At 38.1% G+C, this 18654-nt stretch overlaps 1 protein-coding gene across 2 annotated transcripts; it reads right to left on the bottom strand.

Moving 5' to 3' along the window:
* Positions 1–35: 35 nt before the first annotated feature.
* On the bottom strand, positions 36–16950 carry tlk1a (tousled-like kinase 1a). Of its 2 annotated transcripts, none has more exons than XM_085134712.1 (22): positions 16841–16950; positions 9772–9893; positions 9601–9672; positions 9156–9194; positions 8632–8707; positions 8473–8516; positions 8140–8235; positions 7961–8047; positions 7777–7869; positions 7519–7629; positions 7288–7424; positions 6723–6911; positions 6463–6529; positions 5193–5290; positions 3710–3791; positions 3538–3629; positions 3351–3440; positions 3097–3266; positions 2834–2969; positions 1407–1518; positions 1222–1329; positions 36–1141 (listed from the first exon to the last, which is right to left on the bottom strand). In XM_085134712.1, the coding sequence occupies exons 2-22, from the start codon at positions 9886–9888 to the stop codon at positions 971–973; spliced, it is 2187 nt and encodes a 728-aa protein (XP_084990838.1). In that variant the 5' UTR covers positions 9889–9893; positions 16841–16950; the 3' UTR covers positions 36–970. The 2 variants fall into 2 exon arrangements, with proteins under 2 accessions (XP_084990838.1, XP_084990837.1); XM_085134711.1 differs by having other exon boundaries at positions 16564–16900.
* Positions 16951–18654: the final 1704 nt, after the last annotated feature.

Here is an 18654-nt window from a genome sequence, read left to right as displayed (position 1 = left end):
ATTATGTGCACTAAGATCAATGGGGAGAAAAAAAAGAAGTTTCCTGGTATTTATTCACTCTTAGCAGAACTGTACAATTTGTACCCGAAGTGGAACATAAAGCCCTTGAAAAGTAAGAGCAACAAAGCAGCAAAATGAAACCACTCCAGGAAACTACTCTTAAATTGGGAAAAATTTGAACTCTTTGTACACATTACTGCTGCAGCTCAAAACTTGAAAATTCGCCTGTACAGCATATACAGTTTCCAATTTATCTGTTAATATTCCTGCATAGGGTTTTCTTTATACAATTTAATTTTTTCTACATTTGGTTATTTTGTGCATTAAACATAAGTATGCTGCCCCAGTCTACATGACACTAGTTGCCACTTGTATGCTACACATTACATTCTCATGGCTAAGTAACTCAAATTAAAGCCTAACATTTGTGGAAAAACAAAAAAACAAAACAATTACCCAAATCAATGGTGAAATCTTTGTAGTTCTACTTAACAATGACTGTCTTCTCCTCACAGTAAATTAACTTCTAGCAGCTGAATCATTTGCACCCTGGCAGGACCACATTATTTAATCTAAATGGTGACCTGCCAAAGTCTCCCTTCGGCCCTTTAAGGCTGTGTCCATCAGCAAGATCCGAACCGAGTGTCCAATCACATTTTCTTCAAGGTATGTAGTCAGTTTCAGTGCTTTTTTTTTTTTTGTTAGACCTTCAACGAGATCCATTTACCCATGTCCTTTACCCGTCCCTTTACTGTCCCTCCAACTGATCAAGCCCTGGTAAACAAGTAGAAGCCTGGCACAGGTCAGAGGAGGCCAGGTGATGCCCCCCACCTGAGCCCGTTCCTTCCATCGCTGGCTGTTCCTCCTCTTACGAGCCCAAGCCTCTGAAGAGCTCTGCAGGTGCAACTTCAGTCATCAAGTTTTAAATTTTTATGTGTGTTTTTGTTTTTTTTGTCACAATTCAAAATTGTCAATATGAGATGTTGCTGGAGGAGGCTGGACTTGAGACCGCAGCACTCATTTGCAGATTTCCAGAGGAGCTTGATCTCCGGATGTGAGGGAGCAAGTAGGGGTCACTTCCCAGCTGGTGAACGTCGATCCGGTCCTCCTTTCTGTATGCCAGGCACCGCCGTATGAAAGCCTGAAAGTTGAAGAATTCAAAATTAAGTCATAATGCGTGATGATATTTAAAAGACAGCAACCGTGTGCAAGTTCTGCTACCTTTGCTTCGTTACTGGAAACTGGCTTCACAGGGAACTGAACGTCGGTAGCTTTGAGTATGGTGTTCTCCTGCAGGATATCTTGTTGTGACTGATTGTGGCCAAAAGGCTGGAAAGAAGGACAGAGCTTTATCATCAGGCATAAATTAACATAAACACTGCTAGAAGACCAGCCATCGTCCTTACCTTCCTTCCATACAGACACTGGAAAAAGATGACACCCACAGACCACACATCCACCTTGTTGGAGATCTTTGGAGGTTCTTTACCAACCACAAAACACTCAGGAGGCAAGTACCTGATGTCACAATATGCATAAATCAAAGGACAAGGTTGGCACACACATTTATGGTCAGTACCGTTTTTACAATTTTAAGTTACTTATAGATTACTACAACTACAAATAGTTGTAGTAATAGTACTGTTGCTACAAATGGATGCCTATTTTATGCTACTTTTTTCTTTCCATTATACCTTACTGAAATAAATAAATCATGCCAGGTAACAATACAGAGAATTCAAAGACAGCCCAAAATCAAAGTGAAAAACTGATGCAGCAGGCTAGTCCAAAATTTCATCACACATCACAACTCAAAATGACACTCCGTAGTTTGTATGGCCCTATGTGCTTGTATGCATGTCTGGCAAAGTCGGGGGATGCTCCCAATGGGATGCTATCCTGGGGAATATCCTCCCAGATCTGGACCAGGGCATCACTGAGCTCCTGGACAGTATGAGATGCAACCTGGTGGTGTTGGATGGATGGAAACAATGTCCTAGAGGTGTTCTGTTAGATTTAGGTCTGGCGAGCATGAAAATCAGCCAGTGGTATCGGTTCCCTCATTTTCCAGGAACTGGCTGCATGCTCTCGCCACATGAGGCCAGTCATTGTCACGCACCAGGAAGAGCCCAGGACCCATTGCGCAAGCATACAGTCTGACACTGGGTGCAAGGATTTCATCCTGATGCCTAACAGCAGTCAGGGTACACTGGCTAACCTGTAGCCTTTTTGTCCAGTTTCCTCAAAGGATGCTCTACACAGCATGTCAAAATATGCCAAGTTTTCAGCTACAGCTAAAATATAACTCTATTCTCTTTGTTAATAGCCAACAGAATTATCTCTTAATGCGTTGACACAACACTGCCACTGAAAGACACCGAATTCAAAATTTATCCCAGCAGTTAATGCCTTTATGCTTGAGCGATTCAATGACTGGTATCAAGAAGCCGACACAAAAGTATTCCTCTAAAAATGTGAGTTACAAGGAGAGAACTGAAAATGAGTAAAAAGAAGGCATTTTCCAAAGAAACCCTTTAAAAGATTTTCACATTATTATATAAAAGCACTTAACGCGCTCTTAAACTTGGTTCCACCAGGAACATCATCGACATTTAAGGCGTTTCAGGACTGTAATGATGTTAAACACTCAATGTAAGCGTCTACTTCACAAACAGCTTTTGACACTTTCACAAAAGCACAAAACTAAATACGGGATCTTTGTTTATAAAGAAGTACGCCTATAATATGTTACTGCTACTTTTAGGTAATCATCAATCAACATTTAAAGACAATTTTAAATGTCTGAATGTGATTTAGGAGCATTTCTTCTCACCAGTAGGTTCCTGCACCCTGTGATGTCAGGTCCATCCCATCTACGCCGTAGTTGTCATCATCCATAATTTTGGAAAGACCAAAGTCAGTGATTTTAATTTCCCCACAGGCTGTGCCATCCACCAACAAGATATTACCTTCAAATCAAAACACATTAGGTCAGAACTGCAGCAGTAATCACGCTCAATCAGAATCAGAATACTTTATTAATTCCAGGGGGGAAACTGTTTAAGACTGATCCGTTGTTCAGAAGGGGGTGTTTACCTGGTTTAAGGTCATAATGGATGATGGGAGGTTTGATTTCATTCAGGTATTTTAGTGCATTTACAATCTGCATGACTATGGACCGTGCCTCCTTCTCAGACATTAATTTATGCTGCTTCAAGTAGAAATCCAGGTCGTTGCCCTCGCAGTACTCCATAACAGTGCAAAACCTGTTGGATGGATAAATTAAGTAAGAATTTCTTTGCACATTTTATAGCATGTGAAAGGTGTCAAAAATGCACCGAGTGACTGACGTGTCTGTGTCCAGTGAGAAGTAATCATAAAGTTTCACAATCCTGGGATGGTCCAACTCCTTGTGTATTCTGTACTCTCGACATGCATGCCTGTAGAGAGGATAATATTTATCATACCATTAGCAACCAAAGCAGGAAGGTGCTGTGCTCCCTTATTATACAAACATATTCACACAGACTAACATACTTGTGATAGTTCTCTTTTTTTTCTTCTCTCCAGTTTTTGTTAAGTTGGTGGATTTTCACAGCAGCGTATCGTTGTTCAATCAAGTCAAAAGCCTGAACAACACAGTGACGGTTAGAATAAACCTGCACAGCAACACTTATTGAGAGTATTTTTTCCATGTTTAATGACTTACCTTGTAAACTTCACTAAAGCCTCCTCTGCCTAGAAGATGCAGGAGCAGGTATCTTTCATTCAACGTTGGGTGATCTTTAAATCTTTAGATTGGAGAAAAAAATAATAATAAGGGAGGGAGGAGTAAAATTTAAATTTGGACCTATATGTGAATCACAAATTAATAAAAAATTAGCTTTGTTTGTCAATTTATTTTAGGTTCAGTACTACAAAGACGAGCAAAAAGTCACATTATGCTGCTTATTAAAAACTTAACGGCAAGTCTCGCATAACAGTTGAAAGTGTCAAATTTCAGCTCCAAATACTGCACAGATAAATAATTTCCAGCTTCTGCAACGTTTTAAAAGGTCATTTTTCTGACTACAGGTGTAATCATGAACTGCTGCCACAACGGTTTACAGTAGAGTTCAGTGAGTGCGATAAAGGAGCAGCATACTGCATTATAGCTGATATACAGACATGAATAAATGACGGGGAAAAAAACAAAGAAATTCTGTTGCTTCTCGCACCTTCTCATTTTAGCTATGGCCGCCTGTGTAAGACAAGTAAGATGTTTTGGTTATAAAAGTCCAAATTCTAGCTGCTCAAACACTGTTTAGATGTTAACATGCAGATTTTATGAAAACATTTCAGTCACATTTCAAAATCCAATCACTCTCGAAAGAATCAAAAATGAATACATGATAATCCCTTTACTGAAGAACTTGCTATATAAAAATAAAGTGCAGGCAAGCGCACAATATAAGGAGAGAAATCTGATGTGATCAATAAACCGAAGCACAAAAAGCAACCTCTTATTTAATTTTCCGAATCGGTCTCAAAGCTCCCATAATTTTTAATTTTACTTTTAACGCAGCTGTAGTCTGTGTGAATACAATCAGAATTAATGTAATACTGCCAACCATATTTAGCAGCATAATGTGCCAACAATAGGACATTTGCTATTACTCTAAGGACATTGTAAATACAAGTAATCCACTGGGTCTTCATTCCCCCCGAATACTGGAGTACATGAAGACTTATGGGCTGCAGGAGCAAAAACAGAACAGACATTTTGTTCGGTTTGCTCATAGCTAATGCATCTCTGAGTTAGCAGACATGGCTCTAGCAGGGAAATAATGGCAGACTGTGAGCTGTTCATTCAGAATTCAAGAGGATGAATCTGTTTTCCAGCTGGGGTGGGGTGAGGGGTGGCGTTAACCCATTCTGACACCACAATGGTCTATAAATCAGAACAGCAAGTTCAGACACACTGAATGTGACAGAGAAAGGAATAGACAAAAAGAGATGGGCTCCCCCCCCCCTCCTCATTTTGTGGGTCTCACAACACACTGGAGACAAGACATGTTGAAAAACGACAAGAAGCTTAATTTCACATAATACAACCCTTTATTATTCGACTGCGGACGAGGACTGTAGCCTTGCTTGTACATCGTGTTCCAATGTCAATGCAGCATATGTCAAGGAAAGTGATTTAGACTCACTGTGAGCTGTCTTCGTTATTTATTCTCTTCAGTTCCCGAATGTGAAGGTTGCGCACTCTCTCCAGACGCTCGAGCTCTGCCTGGATCTCAGCTTCTTCCTATAAATGATTCAAACACACAAACACACAAATGCACAGAAGGAACTTCAGAGCACTGACTACAAGGAGAGTTCATCAAAACCCACTCATACACATGACGAGCTCGCAATTAAATATTAACATCTGACTTGGTGCAGAGTCCGTTAGGGCTTTTCAGTGAAGCTTTTTTTCCATGAAAACAATGAGTATATTGACCTTATATTCTTTGCACAATCTTTACTAATGGAACAGGATTTTTAATCAGGAAACTGAGGAAAAAGGTGGAAGAGATAAATGCAGAAAGTTTGGCCACAAGCTAAAATCTAAATAGATGAACAGATTTAAAAAGTCAAAGTTACAGTTCTTTATTGTTATTTTAAAAAGCATTAGCATTTTTTATCCCTTTTACAAAGACGTCGGTCATTGCAATTTCTAAGGCTTGTTTACAACCACTGGGAAAGGTCAGGTGATGCAAATTTCAAAGGTTTATGAATATACCAAGTCAACCTTTAGCCCAAAAATATGCAGCCATAGCCCAAAAAGTAGGAGAAGGCTATGCCTCTGCTGTACAGCCACATCTGCTCAAATTGGATGTTCATGGAAGGCTCGGTACAGTTGGCCACATTGAGAGGTGCACGCTAACAGTTATGCCTGGGCCCCACGCAGTTCCCCAGCCTAAACCTCATCAAAAATCTGTAGTCATACCTAAAAAGAGCAGTGAATGCAAGATAGCCCAAGAATCTGACAAAACTAGAACCCTTTTGCAGGAAGAAGGAAACAAGTTCCTCAAACAAGTATTTAGGTGGCTTTTAAAAGTAACCACTCTCACCAAAGGGGGTGTTACTAAGCAATAAGGGCCATCCGCTTAAGTGTATAGCACTCAAAAAGGAAGACATCACACCTAAAACCCAGCACTGCAATGTTCAATTTTTATATTTTTTACCTTTTATCATACATTTTATTCCATTATAACCTGCATTTTTTATTAATATTTTTTCTTTTCTTTTTTAAATTGATTCATCCTACTTTTAGGCCATTAATGTTTTGTCTGTTTAAATTTCTTACTGTTGCATATTTATTTTGTTCTTTTACTTTGTCAATTATCTGTCAGGCACTCTGAACTATATTAACTTGATTGAACAATCAAACAAAACGTCACAATTCTGTTTACCAGGCTTTATATTTCCACAAACCTTTTTCAGATGTCCAAGTCGCAGTTTGAAGATCTCTTCCTGTTCATGGTACTCTGCTAATGTCAGCCTTTCAAGGATAAGAAAGCATATAGAAACAAAGCATGAGCCTAATTTAACAGTGCGTCTTAAATTCAACACTTTCAGTTAATACTGTGCTACAGGCTGTTAAAATCTGCTTTCCTGGTAAAGATGAGGTAATAAAGCAAAACACAGGGGGAAAAAGGATCCTACACAACACATACACAAGGGTGTGGACTTACAGCTGAGGTAGGCTGGGTTTTAGAAAGGGATCGTTTTCTGCTCCATTCACCGCCTTGGTTTTCCGTTGCTTTGGCTCAGAGTTTGTGGTTGGTGTTTGGGAGTTGTTGGAAGATGGAGGTTTCCTCTTGGCAAGAAGTTTCCTCTGCCTCTCAATGTCTTCTCTCTGTTGGTTTATCCACTCCTGCTGCCTGCCGAAGGACATATTAAAGCTGTTAATTTTAGAGGTACAACTACATTTTAGAATTTTCAACTTGAATCTGACGATGGAAATACTGCAGATGAGGGCTGCAATGCAAAACTCTGTGAAATTATACTAAAAATACTAAGTCTGTTTTGACAACATGAGGTTAAATCTACTCTTAAGCGAATAATGTTAAGAAGTGACATGGCAGCTGTCCTAGGAAATGAAGCCCTGGAGCTGAGCTTACAACCCCCAACTTTTCAGTAGCAGGGGAATTAAATGTGCATGTAATGTGCAGCTTTAAGGTGTGCGTGGAGAGCTAAACTTAAAATATGCAAAGCTTAATAAATAAATGGAAGATAAACAATTTAAAAGCTTCTCACTTGACAAGGTTTTGGAAGGCATAGCCATCTGTCCACTGCTCTGTGAATGAGGCCCCATGTCTCACTGTAGTAAAGTGGCCTAAACGTAGTCTATCCTGCATGCTCTTCTCCCGACAGGCCTGCTTCTCCTGGGTGCTCTGAACAACAACATAAAATACAGCATGCAGGTTCACAGCCACACAAACATTCCTAATTTTAATAACGCAGGGCACAGAAAAAACACTTGTTTACCTTTTCTATAAGTAACTTCTTGCTCATGGTGATGCACTTATTCAAGCGTTCCTTGTATTTTTCAAGTAACTTTTGCTGTTCATCTATCTGTCTCCTGAGATCACAGTTTGCCTGTGAAGCAGAAAATGACACTGGATGAGCAGACAGAAACAAAATGCTTTACTAAACACATTTACTATAAAACTGAATTATGGGAAGTTTTATCCACCTTGTTTTTAAACTAGTTCAGTCAATAAAACAGTAAGATGTCCCCCTTACCCTTAACAGGTCATCTATCCTGCCCTCCTTCTTCTCAAGGTCTAGATTCTTGGTGCTTTCAAGGGCAGCCAATTTTAACACTGTCAGGTCAGTCTGGAGAGAAAAACAAAAGGAGTTAAACACTTGTCATATCAAACATGTTTTAAGAGTGAATGCAGAAAGGCTTTGGTTACAACCTCCTCACCTGAACAAATTTGACTGCTAGTTGCTTTGGATGTGCCATATGGTCCCCAAAAGACAGACTAGTAGGAGATGAACTATTTTGTCTAACCTGGAAGACAGAGAGTGATGATATTTTATATAAAAACAGGTCAACACTATGGTGAGCTACAAAAGAGTTATTTTGTTATTATCACAGCTTACAGAAGTGCCCTGAGTCGAGTGGGAATGTGAATTCTGGGGCGAACGAATCACTGGTGGGGGACCTCTCACAGGACTGGACCCATTCCCTCCCTGGAACTACAAGATGAAAAGAGAGGATAAGTAGCACCGCTGCCTAAGATCTGGTAACAGCAGACAGCCAGCAGTTCCTTTTATTTCACTGTAATGTGGTTACAGACAGGAAATGGATTACGCCTCAGATCTTCAACAGACTGATATAGCACACATTATTTTCTGGGCACTATATATTCATATATAGTGCCATGAAGTATACTGTTCATACTTCATATATGAAATATCTGACACAAAACTTACATCGAAATAATCACTTATTTTGGGTCCTCGCACAGTTGATTTTCCTAAAATCAAGCGAAAGCAGGGATGAGTGTTGTGATTTATAAAACATATTTTATTGGAATAACACAAACAACAGGAGTAAAATAATTATAATCGGTATAACAGAACAACACTTACCTTGGCTGCTCTCTGACTGGATCTCAGGTTTCCTTTTTCTGCCTCTAGTTGTTTCAGTCTGTTTCTTCTCTGGGGTCTGAAACATTAAATTTAATTTGGTATAATTTTACAGTATGATTACTGCACAACGGACACTCTGAACCTTAATCTAGACTGCTGCTGTATTCTCTATATAGTGATAGCTTTTTGTTTCCAATGGGTATTTATAGATATTCATGCTTTATATACAGAATGAGTAAAATTACAATAGATGTTTGGAGCTGTAACAGCCTTTTTTTAAGTCCCCAATAGTCCAGGTTAACAACAGTCAAGAAATGCAACAAGTTCTGGAATAATAAAAGTACTTTCCTAATATCTGAAAAATATTTCCATTATAAATATTGGTCTTTTGAAAAATACAAATAAATAGCATTGTTTCGGTCATGTTGAACCTAGAGGGATCACTGCAAACACCAGTGTTGACCAGACAAATCTCCAGCCTTTAAATGCAAAATATTCATTTTCAGATCTGATAAGTTACCCACCGAATAAGCAGGAGAGCTCCCTCTTTTCACATCAGACCCCTATAATGACAAGAAAGGAAAGCTTTAGACCAAAACTTATTACCCAGAAATAATAAGTGACCAGACTAACAGTGAAAAGCATTTATTGCAAGTGTACTTCATTATCAAAGAAAATCTTTATTTAAAAAATTATTAATTAAGAGTATAAAATAACCACCAGTAAAGCAAGTAAATGACAGTTCAAGACTACATTAAAAATATATTGTTTAATTTAACAATATTGATACTGGAAATGAGATATATATATATATATATATATATATATCATTTCCAGAATAAAGGTTATATAATAATGGAATGCTTAAGATTAGCGTGCAAAGGACACAAATACTTGTGTCAAGCATGATTAATCTGGACAGTGTAAATGTGGTCAGAGTAGTTCCCACATAGGATTAAAGATATTCACCTCCGACTCCTTGTCACTTGAAGATCCTAGACTTCCAAAACTGTGATTTGAACATTCATTATTGGTCAAGCCCTGAAATAAAGAGAGACAATTAATAACTGAGTCAACACTACAATAGGAAACACTTCAACAATAAATAAATAAATAGATACATCCTCATTTCTGACTCACTTTGGTTCCCCCGCTTGCGCTGCCAGTGCTGCCCCCTGTGCTGCCGCTGACTCCGCCCATAAAACGAGCCTCCAGCAGCTCCTGTCTCCGGGGGTCCAGGCTGTGCAGCTCCTCCATGGTGCCTGGGAGGATTAGCAACAAATCACAGTGTGTCTCCGTTATTCAACGATCAGCTTAATTGAACCCATTTACTGCCCACTCGAGTGGGCAAATGACACAGCAGCAGTAAGCTTATGAGCAGAGTCATGATTAATGTGACTAAAACTGAGAGGTGAGTGGATTTGAGTCTAGATCAGAATGTAGGCCGACACCAAATTTCTGCCCACTCCCTAGTGGCATCCCCAAGGCAGGTTTTGCTATATTTATTCATCAAGTACTGAGGAGATAAGCTAGGGGTGATTATGATTACACCAACTCTACAGGTAAAAGCCTAATACTTAAATAACAAAAATGTTCAAAAGAACGCGTTATATTCTCCATATGCAGAGGCCACATTCAGAAATTTTCTGTTTTGTTCTTTTCTTTAAATCATGAGAATCCAAGGGCAATGTTTCAAATGCTAGGCAATACTGCTCACAGCGCTCCTGTGGGAATGATGCAGGAGCACCATGGGCTTTGGTGTTGCTGCAGACTCAGAAGTGCCTGCTCACTAAATCTGTGCTTTAATGAGACAACCATTTTGAAAGGGCTATGGAGGTTTGGCACTGCATCCAAGCTCAGTACAGTAGGTAAGGATTTTCAAAATCCATTTAAGAGTAGGAAAGACAAGAACACACTGAATGTGTTTAAAATTATACCAGCTAGGATTATAAATGTGAACTAAAGATCGAGGATAAAAAGTAGGGGTGGGGGAAAAAATCGTTACTGTGTAGTATCGTGATATTTTGTTTGCTAATAATGTATCGATACAGGGACAGCAGAAATCGATATTTTGTTACAAAAAAGGCTTTTTTGTGCTCTGACTTCAGAGCATGTTGATCCTTTTTCTGAGCAAGAATCCTGACATTCCTTCACTGTCCAAATGTGTTTAACTTTTTTTTGGCAGCAATAAACATGACAGTTTATTTATTTTAATTTAAGACATGTTTTATTTTAATTAAGTTTAAAACTTTTTTATTTAATGTAAAATTATATTTTTTTTTAATTTACTTTCAAATTCTTCAGTTGCTGAAGGGGCTGCATAGTTTTCACAAATTGCATAGTTCAGAATGGCTATAATTGTACCAGATGGTTGCATTCAGTTAAGTTGGACTAGACCAGGGGTCTGCAACCTTTAACACCCAAAGAGCCACTTGGACCCGGTTTCCACGCAAAAGAAAACACTGGGAGCCGCAAATACTTTTTGAAATCTAAAATGAAGATAACACTGCATAGATTGCTTTTTTACCTTTATGCTTTGTGTGAACAACTAAAGTAAGTAAAGTTTATTTATTAAGCGCTTTTCACAGAGAGGCAGTCACAAAGCGCTGTACACAAAGATTAAAATAAACAATACAAACAATAGACATTATACACAATGTAAAAGATCAAATGTAAATAATGTAAAGAATCTAAAATACGTAGATCAACAAAAGGCTTGTTTGAACAGAAAAGTTTTTAACTGCTTTTTAAAATAATCCACAGAGCAAATAAGGTGTGTTGCTTATAAAATCCATGAAGTCCTACAGAGAAAATTACATTTTATTTATGTAATTAACACATTTTGAACTCTTAAAGAAATATAACAAAAGGAAAGACACCCAGCTGAACTAAAATGATCCAGCAAACAAAAACTGTTGTGAGCTGCCACCCTTATATCGCCTTTGGAGCCTTGACCTGACTTGTAAAAAGTAATTGGAAAAAAGCACTATGCTGCTAAAAAAGGAAAAATAGATATTTGCAAAATTCCGCCTAAATATGTATTTTACCTGGTTAATGTGTGTGGCGGGGCGTGGTCTGCAGCGCCGCTGGGAGGCGGACGCACCTGAGCTGCACCCGCAATCACGCCTCGCTGCCTTAAAGTCTGTGCTATCTGTGCTGTGGTGTTGTCGGGCTGTGAGCTGAAAAGCTACAGCCGGCTGTATGCGTACAGCCGGCTGTATGCGTACAGCAACCGCGTGTGAAAAGTGGTCAGTAAAGAGATGCTGAAAAGCATGTTCATGGAAACATCGTTGGGTCTGCCGTGATATGTTTACAATAAGACTTATGGTCCCGACCGCTGCGCACAGCATCTGCAAATCGGGGCTTTCATCTTTACACAGGACTTTAAGCTGTCATCTGTGAGGCGTGAGCGGTGTTTGTTTTAACATAGTTCATGGTGGAGCTGCTGACATAATGTGGATCCGAAGATCCATAACTGGCCTACCTGGGGTCAAAAGTCTTGATAAATGCACGGCGTTTCGGCGGGTATACCGGCGTCCGCGAGTGTGACGCTTATTTTGAGCGGTGAAAAAAATAATATAATCTAATTTTATTTTTATATTTCAAAATCACAATAATCTTCCAATTTAGAACTACAAGTTAAAAAAAAGAACTAAACACAAATAAAATACACTTCAGCTAAATACTTCTAATTTATTTTTCCAAACCACCCGGAGCCGCAGTATAAGGACAAAAGAGGCGCAGGTTGCCGACCCCTGGGCTAGACTGTAATACAAACGGTTCAGTTTGTCAACAATAAAACTGACTGAAATGAGAGAAAGACTGAGTGTGAGACTTTGATATTTGATAAAATGAATATTGATAAAGTTTACCTTTATGTACAGAATCTGAATATCGCAAAATATTTTTTTTAAAAATTGCAATAATATCGTATCGTGCGTTAAGTATTGTGATAATATCGTATCGTGGGATGTATGGTGATTCCCACCTCTAATAAAAAGTCACCGTGTAGCATTCAGCGACATGAATTGTTGGAGGATATGTATTACAAACCACTGAAACCAAAATACATGTACTTTTGCTTAAAATATTTCAGCAGTGCAACAACAAACCTACAGAAATGAAAAAAAAAAAAGTCTCTCTAAACGGAGTGAAAAAATAGTTACAACTTGAACGTGATTGCCCTGATTATCCCAGATAACAAATACAAATTAAACCACACACAGTTTCACATGAAAAATAAAATCTTCAATGATCTCAGGACTGAATCTGCACTTCATTTAGACCCTGAGGACTTCACATAACAGTTTGCGCACACAGCTAAACAAAAAGTAATTTATTACATCCTCTCAAACCAAAACCCTGTCTCCTATTATGGTATGATTTGCAATACATCTGCAAACACAAAGCAACTTAACAAATGGGTTGCAACAGACAGAATACAGCTGGCACACCAAACGATACTGACATGAAGCCATTTCCCAGATAAGCACACACACAAAAAAAAAAAAGTGTGTCTAACGTAAAAAGAATCACGTGTCCTGTCGTTAATCAAAATCCCTTCTTTACCAATCGGTGTCATGCACAAAAACAGCTCCAACACGCTGTTATACTTTAATTTTCTGAAAAGTCAATAGCTACTTTTAAAAATTAACCAGGCTAGGATATTTTTACTTCCAGCATGCTATCAGCACCTCCACAGAGATGCGTCCGTTACCTTTTTTAAATAACCACCACGGTCATCGCTTTAGGCAAATTCTATCTGAAAACTTTTAACTGATGTATTTGCTATCTTTATGTGTATGCAGTAACACATTTAAACTGAAAAGAGACCTGCTATTAATGTAGCCTTCTAATTTACATTTACTGACACTATATTGTGATCGATAGTTACACTTAGTGAAGTATTTGTGGTGCTATGCATCAAGTCTAGCACCACAGAAGCCATGGAACTGTAAGCCACAATCAGTATTTGCCTCACTGAAATTTGATCAATACATGCATAATACTGTCATATTTATGCTCTGCAAGCAAGATATAAAATAACAATGATTACACTGATGCATCTGCTTAGCTTATTATAATCACTACTTTGCCCTAACTTCTTGATTAAGACTTAATAAAAAGGTCAAACTGTCATGAATCTGATAATGTTAACTACCCTTCGCAACCACCCGATAGACCTTGGTTTTTTTTTTTTTTAAATAACTTATTAAAAATAAATAAAAATTAGGCAACCCGCACATTTTTCTTCCTAACATTGTCATGTTTGTGGATCTGTAATTTCCCAATTAAATTCTGCTCGAGAAATCATTTACTGCAGGTCACGTACCTAACACAGCTAACCATGTTTTCTGCATGTGGCAGCTTTATCAATTTAAGAGTAAAAAAAATAAAATAACCTTATGGAGAATATTTACTTTTTTCCCCCCTATAAATAGCACTGTGAAAAGTATCTGTACCAAGCAGTTTTTAAACAGTGACTTAATTTATTAAGGGAAAGAGAAAAAAAAAGGTATCCAAACCCTCACCATGTGTGAAAAAGTAATTGTCCACTAAACCTAATAAGCAAGAACTGCAATCTAGCACTGACGGCCTGTTTAAGGTCATGCCAAACCATCTCTAGACTCCAAAACCTTGATTTTATTTGTTTGTTTTGTTTTAACCCATTCAATCTGATGGTTGGACATTCCCCTTCAGGATTTTCTGGATTTCATAGTTCTATCAATTATGCCAAGTCATCCAGGTCTTGAAGCAGCCCAAAGAAATTTTTGACAAACATTAGATGAGGCTTTGTGTTCATTTTGGTGAGCAGTGATTTTCACCTTGGAGCTCTCCCATGGATGCCTTATTTGCCCAGTCGCTTTCCTGTTGTTGAATCAAATCAAACTCTGACCTTAACTGAGGCAGGTGAGGCCTGCTGTTCTTCAGATATTATTCTGGGTGCTTTTGTGACCTCCTGGATAAGTCGATACGGTGTTGGAGTAATTTTGGTAGGTGGCCACTTCTGGGAAGGTTCACCACTGCTCCAGGTTTTCATGGCTCTGACCATGGTTTGCTGGAGTCCCAAAGCCTTAGAAATGGTTTTATAACCCTTTCCATACTGATAGATGTCAACGACTTTGTTTCTCTCCTGTTCTTAAGTGTCTTTTAGATGAGATCTTTCAGCCTAATTCATTTCGTCAGACAGGTTGTTTTTAAGCAATTTCTTGATTCAACAAAGTCGGTAGTAATCAGATATGGGTGTGGCTATCAAAATTAAACATATCTTTTAATTTTTACCCCTTAAAAATGTAATAATTTAAAAACTGCATTTTGTTTTTAATTGGGTTACCTTTACCCATTTTTTGGGTGATTTGAAACAGGTGTGGAAAAATAAGCAAAAAAGAAGCCTTTTGATATTACACAACACTGTATATAGTAACTAAATATCGCACGCTCCTTAACACATCGGCTTCATTTTCAACTCATTCAAATGATTAGTACCATTTTCACCTCACTACCGCTTAATTAGAAAATCTAACACATGCAGGGAATAACTGGCTTCTACGTTCAGTGATGATTATCATTTCTGCATAAGCTCTGAAATGTCCAATGTTGTAGATGATCAACCAATACTTTCGCATTTTTATGACTTGGTTTTGCTGAGACGGATTCATAACCACATCTCTCCAAATGTTTATGCCAGTTTCACGTCATAAATACACATGAGCTGCGTATTGTTTCTCAAGGATTTGCTTTTGTTTCAAACATGAAGGCCTCAGAGCATAAATATTATCTATATTCAAGCCCCTGCGGGAGCTAGCGGTTGAACCCTTACAGCTCATGCTGTGGATGTGTTTTAATTCCATGCTGCTCAGCAGACAAGCTGACCACCTGTTTATGGCAGACATTTGGAAAGTCGTTTAAAAAACAAACAAACAAACAAAAAAAAAAAAAACCCTGACATTAGATGAACAGGCCATTTCAGTCTGAGTCCATTCATTGAAAACTTGAAAACAAAATGAACAAAATAAATTATAGTCTCATTCTCATGTAGTCAGCTGTTAATAATTTATGTCAATCTGTGTTTACAAAACGAAGTGGAGAGATTCATCAGTGTCCTAGGCTGGGTAAAGTCCTCCATCATTACAACAGCCAATGAAAACTACTAACGTCCAGGAAGCAATATTAACATTAAGTGCCAACTACAGATGTATTTTATGGCGTTATGATTAGCATGCTGCATAGCCCAGCCATAAGTTCTCCTTCAGTTTTGTATGTCATCTCTACACAAACACTGAGTATTACTTAGAGTGAAAAGCTAAGGTCAAGCAAGGCTACCAAGCATCCAGTGCATTAGCTTTAGTTACAGACCACAAATACTTCCAGGATAAAAGCCGATGCAAGACCCCTGTGTACCGTAAAGATGACAAACAACACCACTTACACATGTAGATGATGTGGACACTGATGGAAGGAAAACACTAGTTAACACACAAAGGATTGCTAACGATGCGATGCACACCTTTGCACTGGCTGCTGCCAATCCACTAAGCATTACTAGAATTTGCTTGATTATCTCCATTTGCACATGATTATCGGTAACCTGGCTAATGTGTGCTCTTAAACAGGCAGCATGCCTAATGGAGGATGCATCGACTACAACAGTTACATTTCTGCTCAAAACAAAGCTTAATCGCCATTGCACTAGTCTTAAGGTTACTGCACTGGCCTGGGCACAGAAAGACGGTCCTGTGTCTTCGGTGCTAGTAGCTAGCCAAACAGGCTCAATGGACTTTGGAGCTGACGCGTTACAGTAACGTTAGCTAGCGAGCAGATTTCGCCACCAAGATTTGTTCGGTCATTTTAATAGAATTTCCCTTCTATATGCACAAAAAGACCAACGCAAACAAGTAGAAAAGACGTGCGGCTTAAAATGTTTCACGGTACCTTTCTGGACCTTCACCACTGCCGTGGTATGTAGCCGAAAACACAGTCCGTGTTGGGGACGTGGAGAGCTGGGACTAAAGATGGCGTCCCCTCCAAACTTCCACTACTTTGGATACTCATCAAGCTACTTTTCGTGTGTAGGTGCTGCAGCGCACATGGGTAGGCTTTAACACTGCCTGAAAAACTGACCGACTGGCGTGCCCTGTGTGACTTTAGAAGGGCTCGGTGACTGCCAGTAGGTGAAAATGTCTAATTATTGTGTTTTAAGGACACAAACCTCTTCACACCTCAGTAGCGAGTCCGGGCTCCGGGCCCACCTCTCCGTCTTCAAGTGGTTGGCTATGAAACGTCATGCATCGTGTGCAAAATTCTTATCGCGAGGGCGAAACATTTCCCCCCCCAGCGTCAGCGACAACATACGAAAACATGACAACCATATGTTTTATTTTTACAGGTTACGATGCTCAAAGGGTCGAGACATGACTTTTAAACGAATGAAATAATCGATTTCCTTGTATTAAACTGTCATAGCATGGCATATCAAAACATCTCTTTTCAATAAATAAATAAACTAATTCATTTAATTAAGAATTAAAATAAATAAATACATAAAACGGTTGAAAGTTAACATAATTATAAAAATACTCAGATTAATAGTTAGATACAATGCAATATTTTTTATTTTCTACTCTCAGGCATAAATTAGAGTAAGGGTTAAGTTGTGATTCTGACGTCCAAAAAAAAAAGTTTCAAGAAATCAAATTAAAAGAAATTTATTCCGTCAAAATTATGATGGAAACTAAAAATTCTGAAAAAGTAATTAAGAAAAAAAGTTTACTTTTGGAAGGGTTAATATGGAAGCTTGTTTATGCTATTAAAAATCATCTTGTAATTCAAAACTCAAGTTAATATTTTGACATTTTTAGTTATCTCAAACTTTTGAGTAAAGTATCTTGACATTTCCAGTTAGTCAAAAGTAAGGCAAAACTTTTAGATACTTAGTAAGTTGAAATTTTGAGATAATAACTTGAAAATTTAACTTGGCCCCCCCTCACATGTTTTCTCCACTGCTGGTAAATAAATTCCATATATTTTATCATAAATTTGAGTATTTCAGTTTAGTAACGATTACATTCTTTAAAACAATTTCTTTCTTGCTAATTTTAACCACTACTAATATGCAAACTAAGACATTAGAAGGGACAAATACTTCTTCACAGCACTGCTGATAGCTAGCTTGCCAGATTTTTTTTGTTACAAAAGAACAAAAAAATCAAAATAGCATAATCTATAAAAAATAAAACAATATTAAAAGTACCATAGGCCAATACTGAAGGCTTTAATATGTAAAACAGTGCAAAAAAATTGAAATAGGATAATTAAATGAATATAAAGAAAAAAGATAAAATACTGAGATCATGCAAAAGCAAATTCTAGCAAACAGTGGTGGAAATGACATAACAAATAACGTACACTGTACACTTAAGAAACAGCAGCAAGGAGGTTTGGAACAGAAATATGCATGTAATCATGTGTCCTGGTGTGCGTTGGATGTGTTCTCCGGTCACAAAAACAAGAGCTGTTGTACAATTTCATAAAGAATAACAGGAATATCCGTGTAGAGTCATCCAGGTCATAGGAATCTAAGGCGATTGGAAAGAAAGCGACTGGACTTCTTTAAAATTCTTGAAGATGTTAAATCTCTCATCCGAGAAGATTCACTAGTTCTAATTTGCTCAATGTATTTCTTAGAACAGTGGGAAAGATTTCCTAAAATGTTCTTTATGGCAGTGAGGTTGAGTCAGTTTTGCAGCTTATCTGCAGATAAATCAGCATCAATAAACACGGCTGAGCATATATTCAGGCAACACATCAGTGCAACCGCTAATTTGCTTCTCTCTTGCAAAAAGTGGCTTGAAGTGGCTTATGTGCCTTACTGAATAATGGAACATAATCTCCTGTCAATCATTCTTACAGTGGCCTTAAAACATCTAGTGCATGGTTCATGTACCCGAGCCCACCTGGACTTAACAACATTGTGTCAGTATCTAAATATGAATATAATGAGAAATAAAGTAGAAAACACCAAAC

Source organism: Neolamprologus multifasciatus, chromosome 16 (genome assembly GCF_963576455.1).
Source record: "Neolamprologus multifasciatus chromosome 16, fNeoMul1.2, whole genome shotgun sequence".
Classification (NCBI taxonomy): Eukaryota; Metazoa; Chordata; class Actinopteri; order Cichliformes; family Cichlidae; genus Neolamprologus; species Neolamprologus multifasciatus.
Note: the sequence above shows the minus strand (reverse complement) of the source record. Positions and strands in the feature narration are given on the sequence as shown.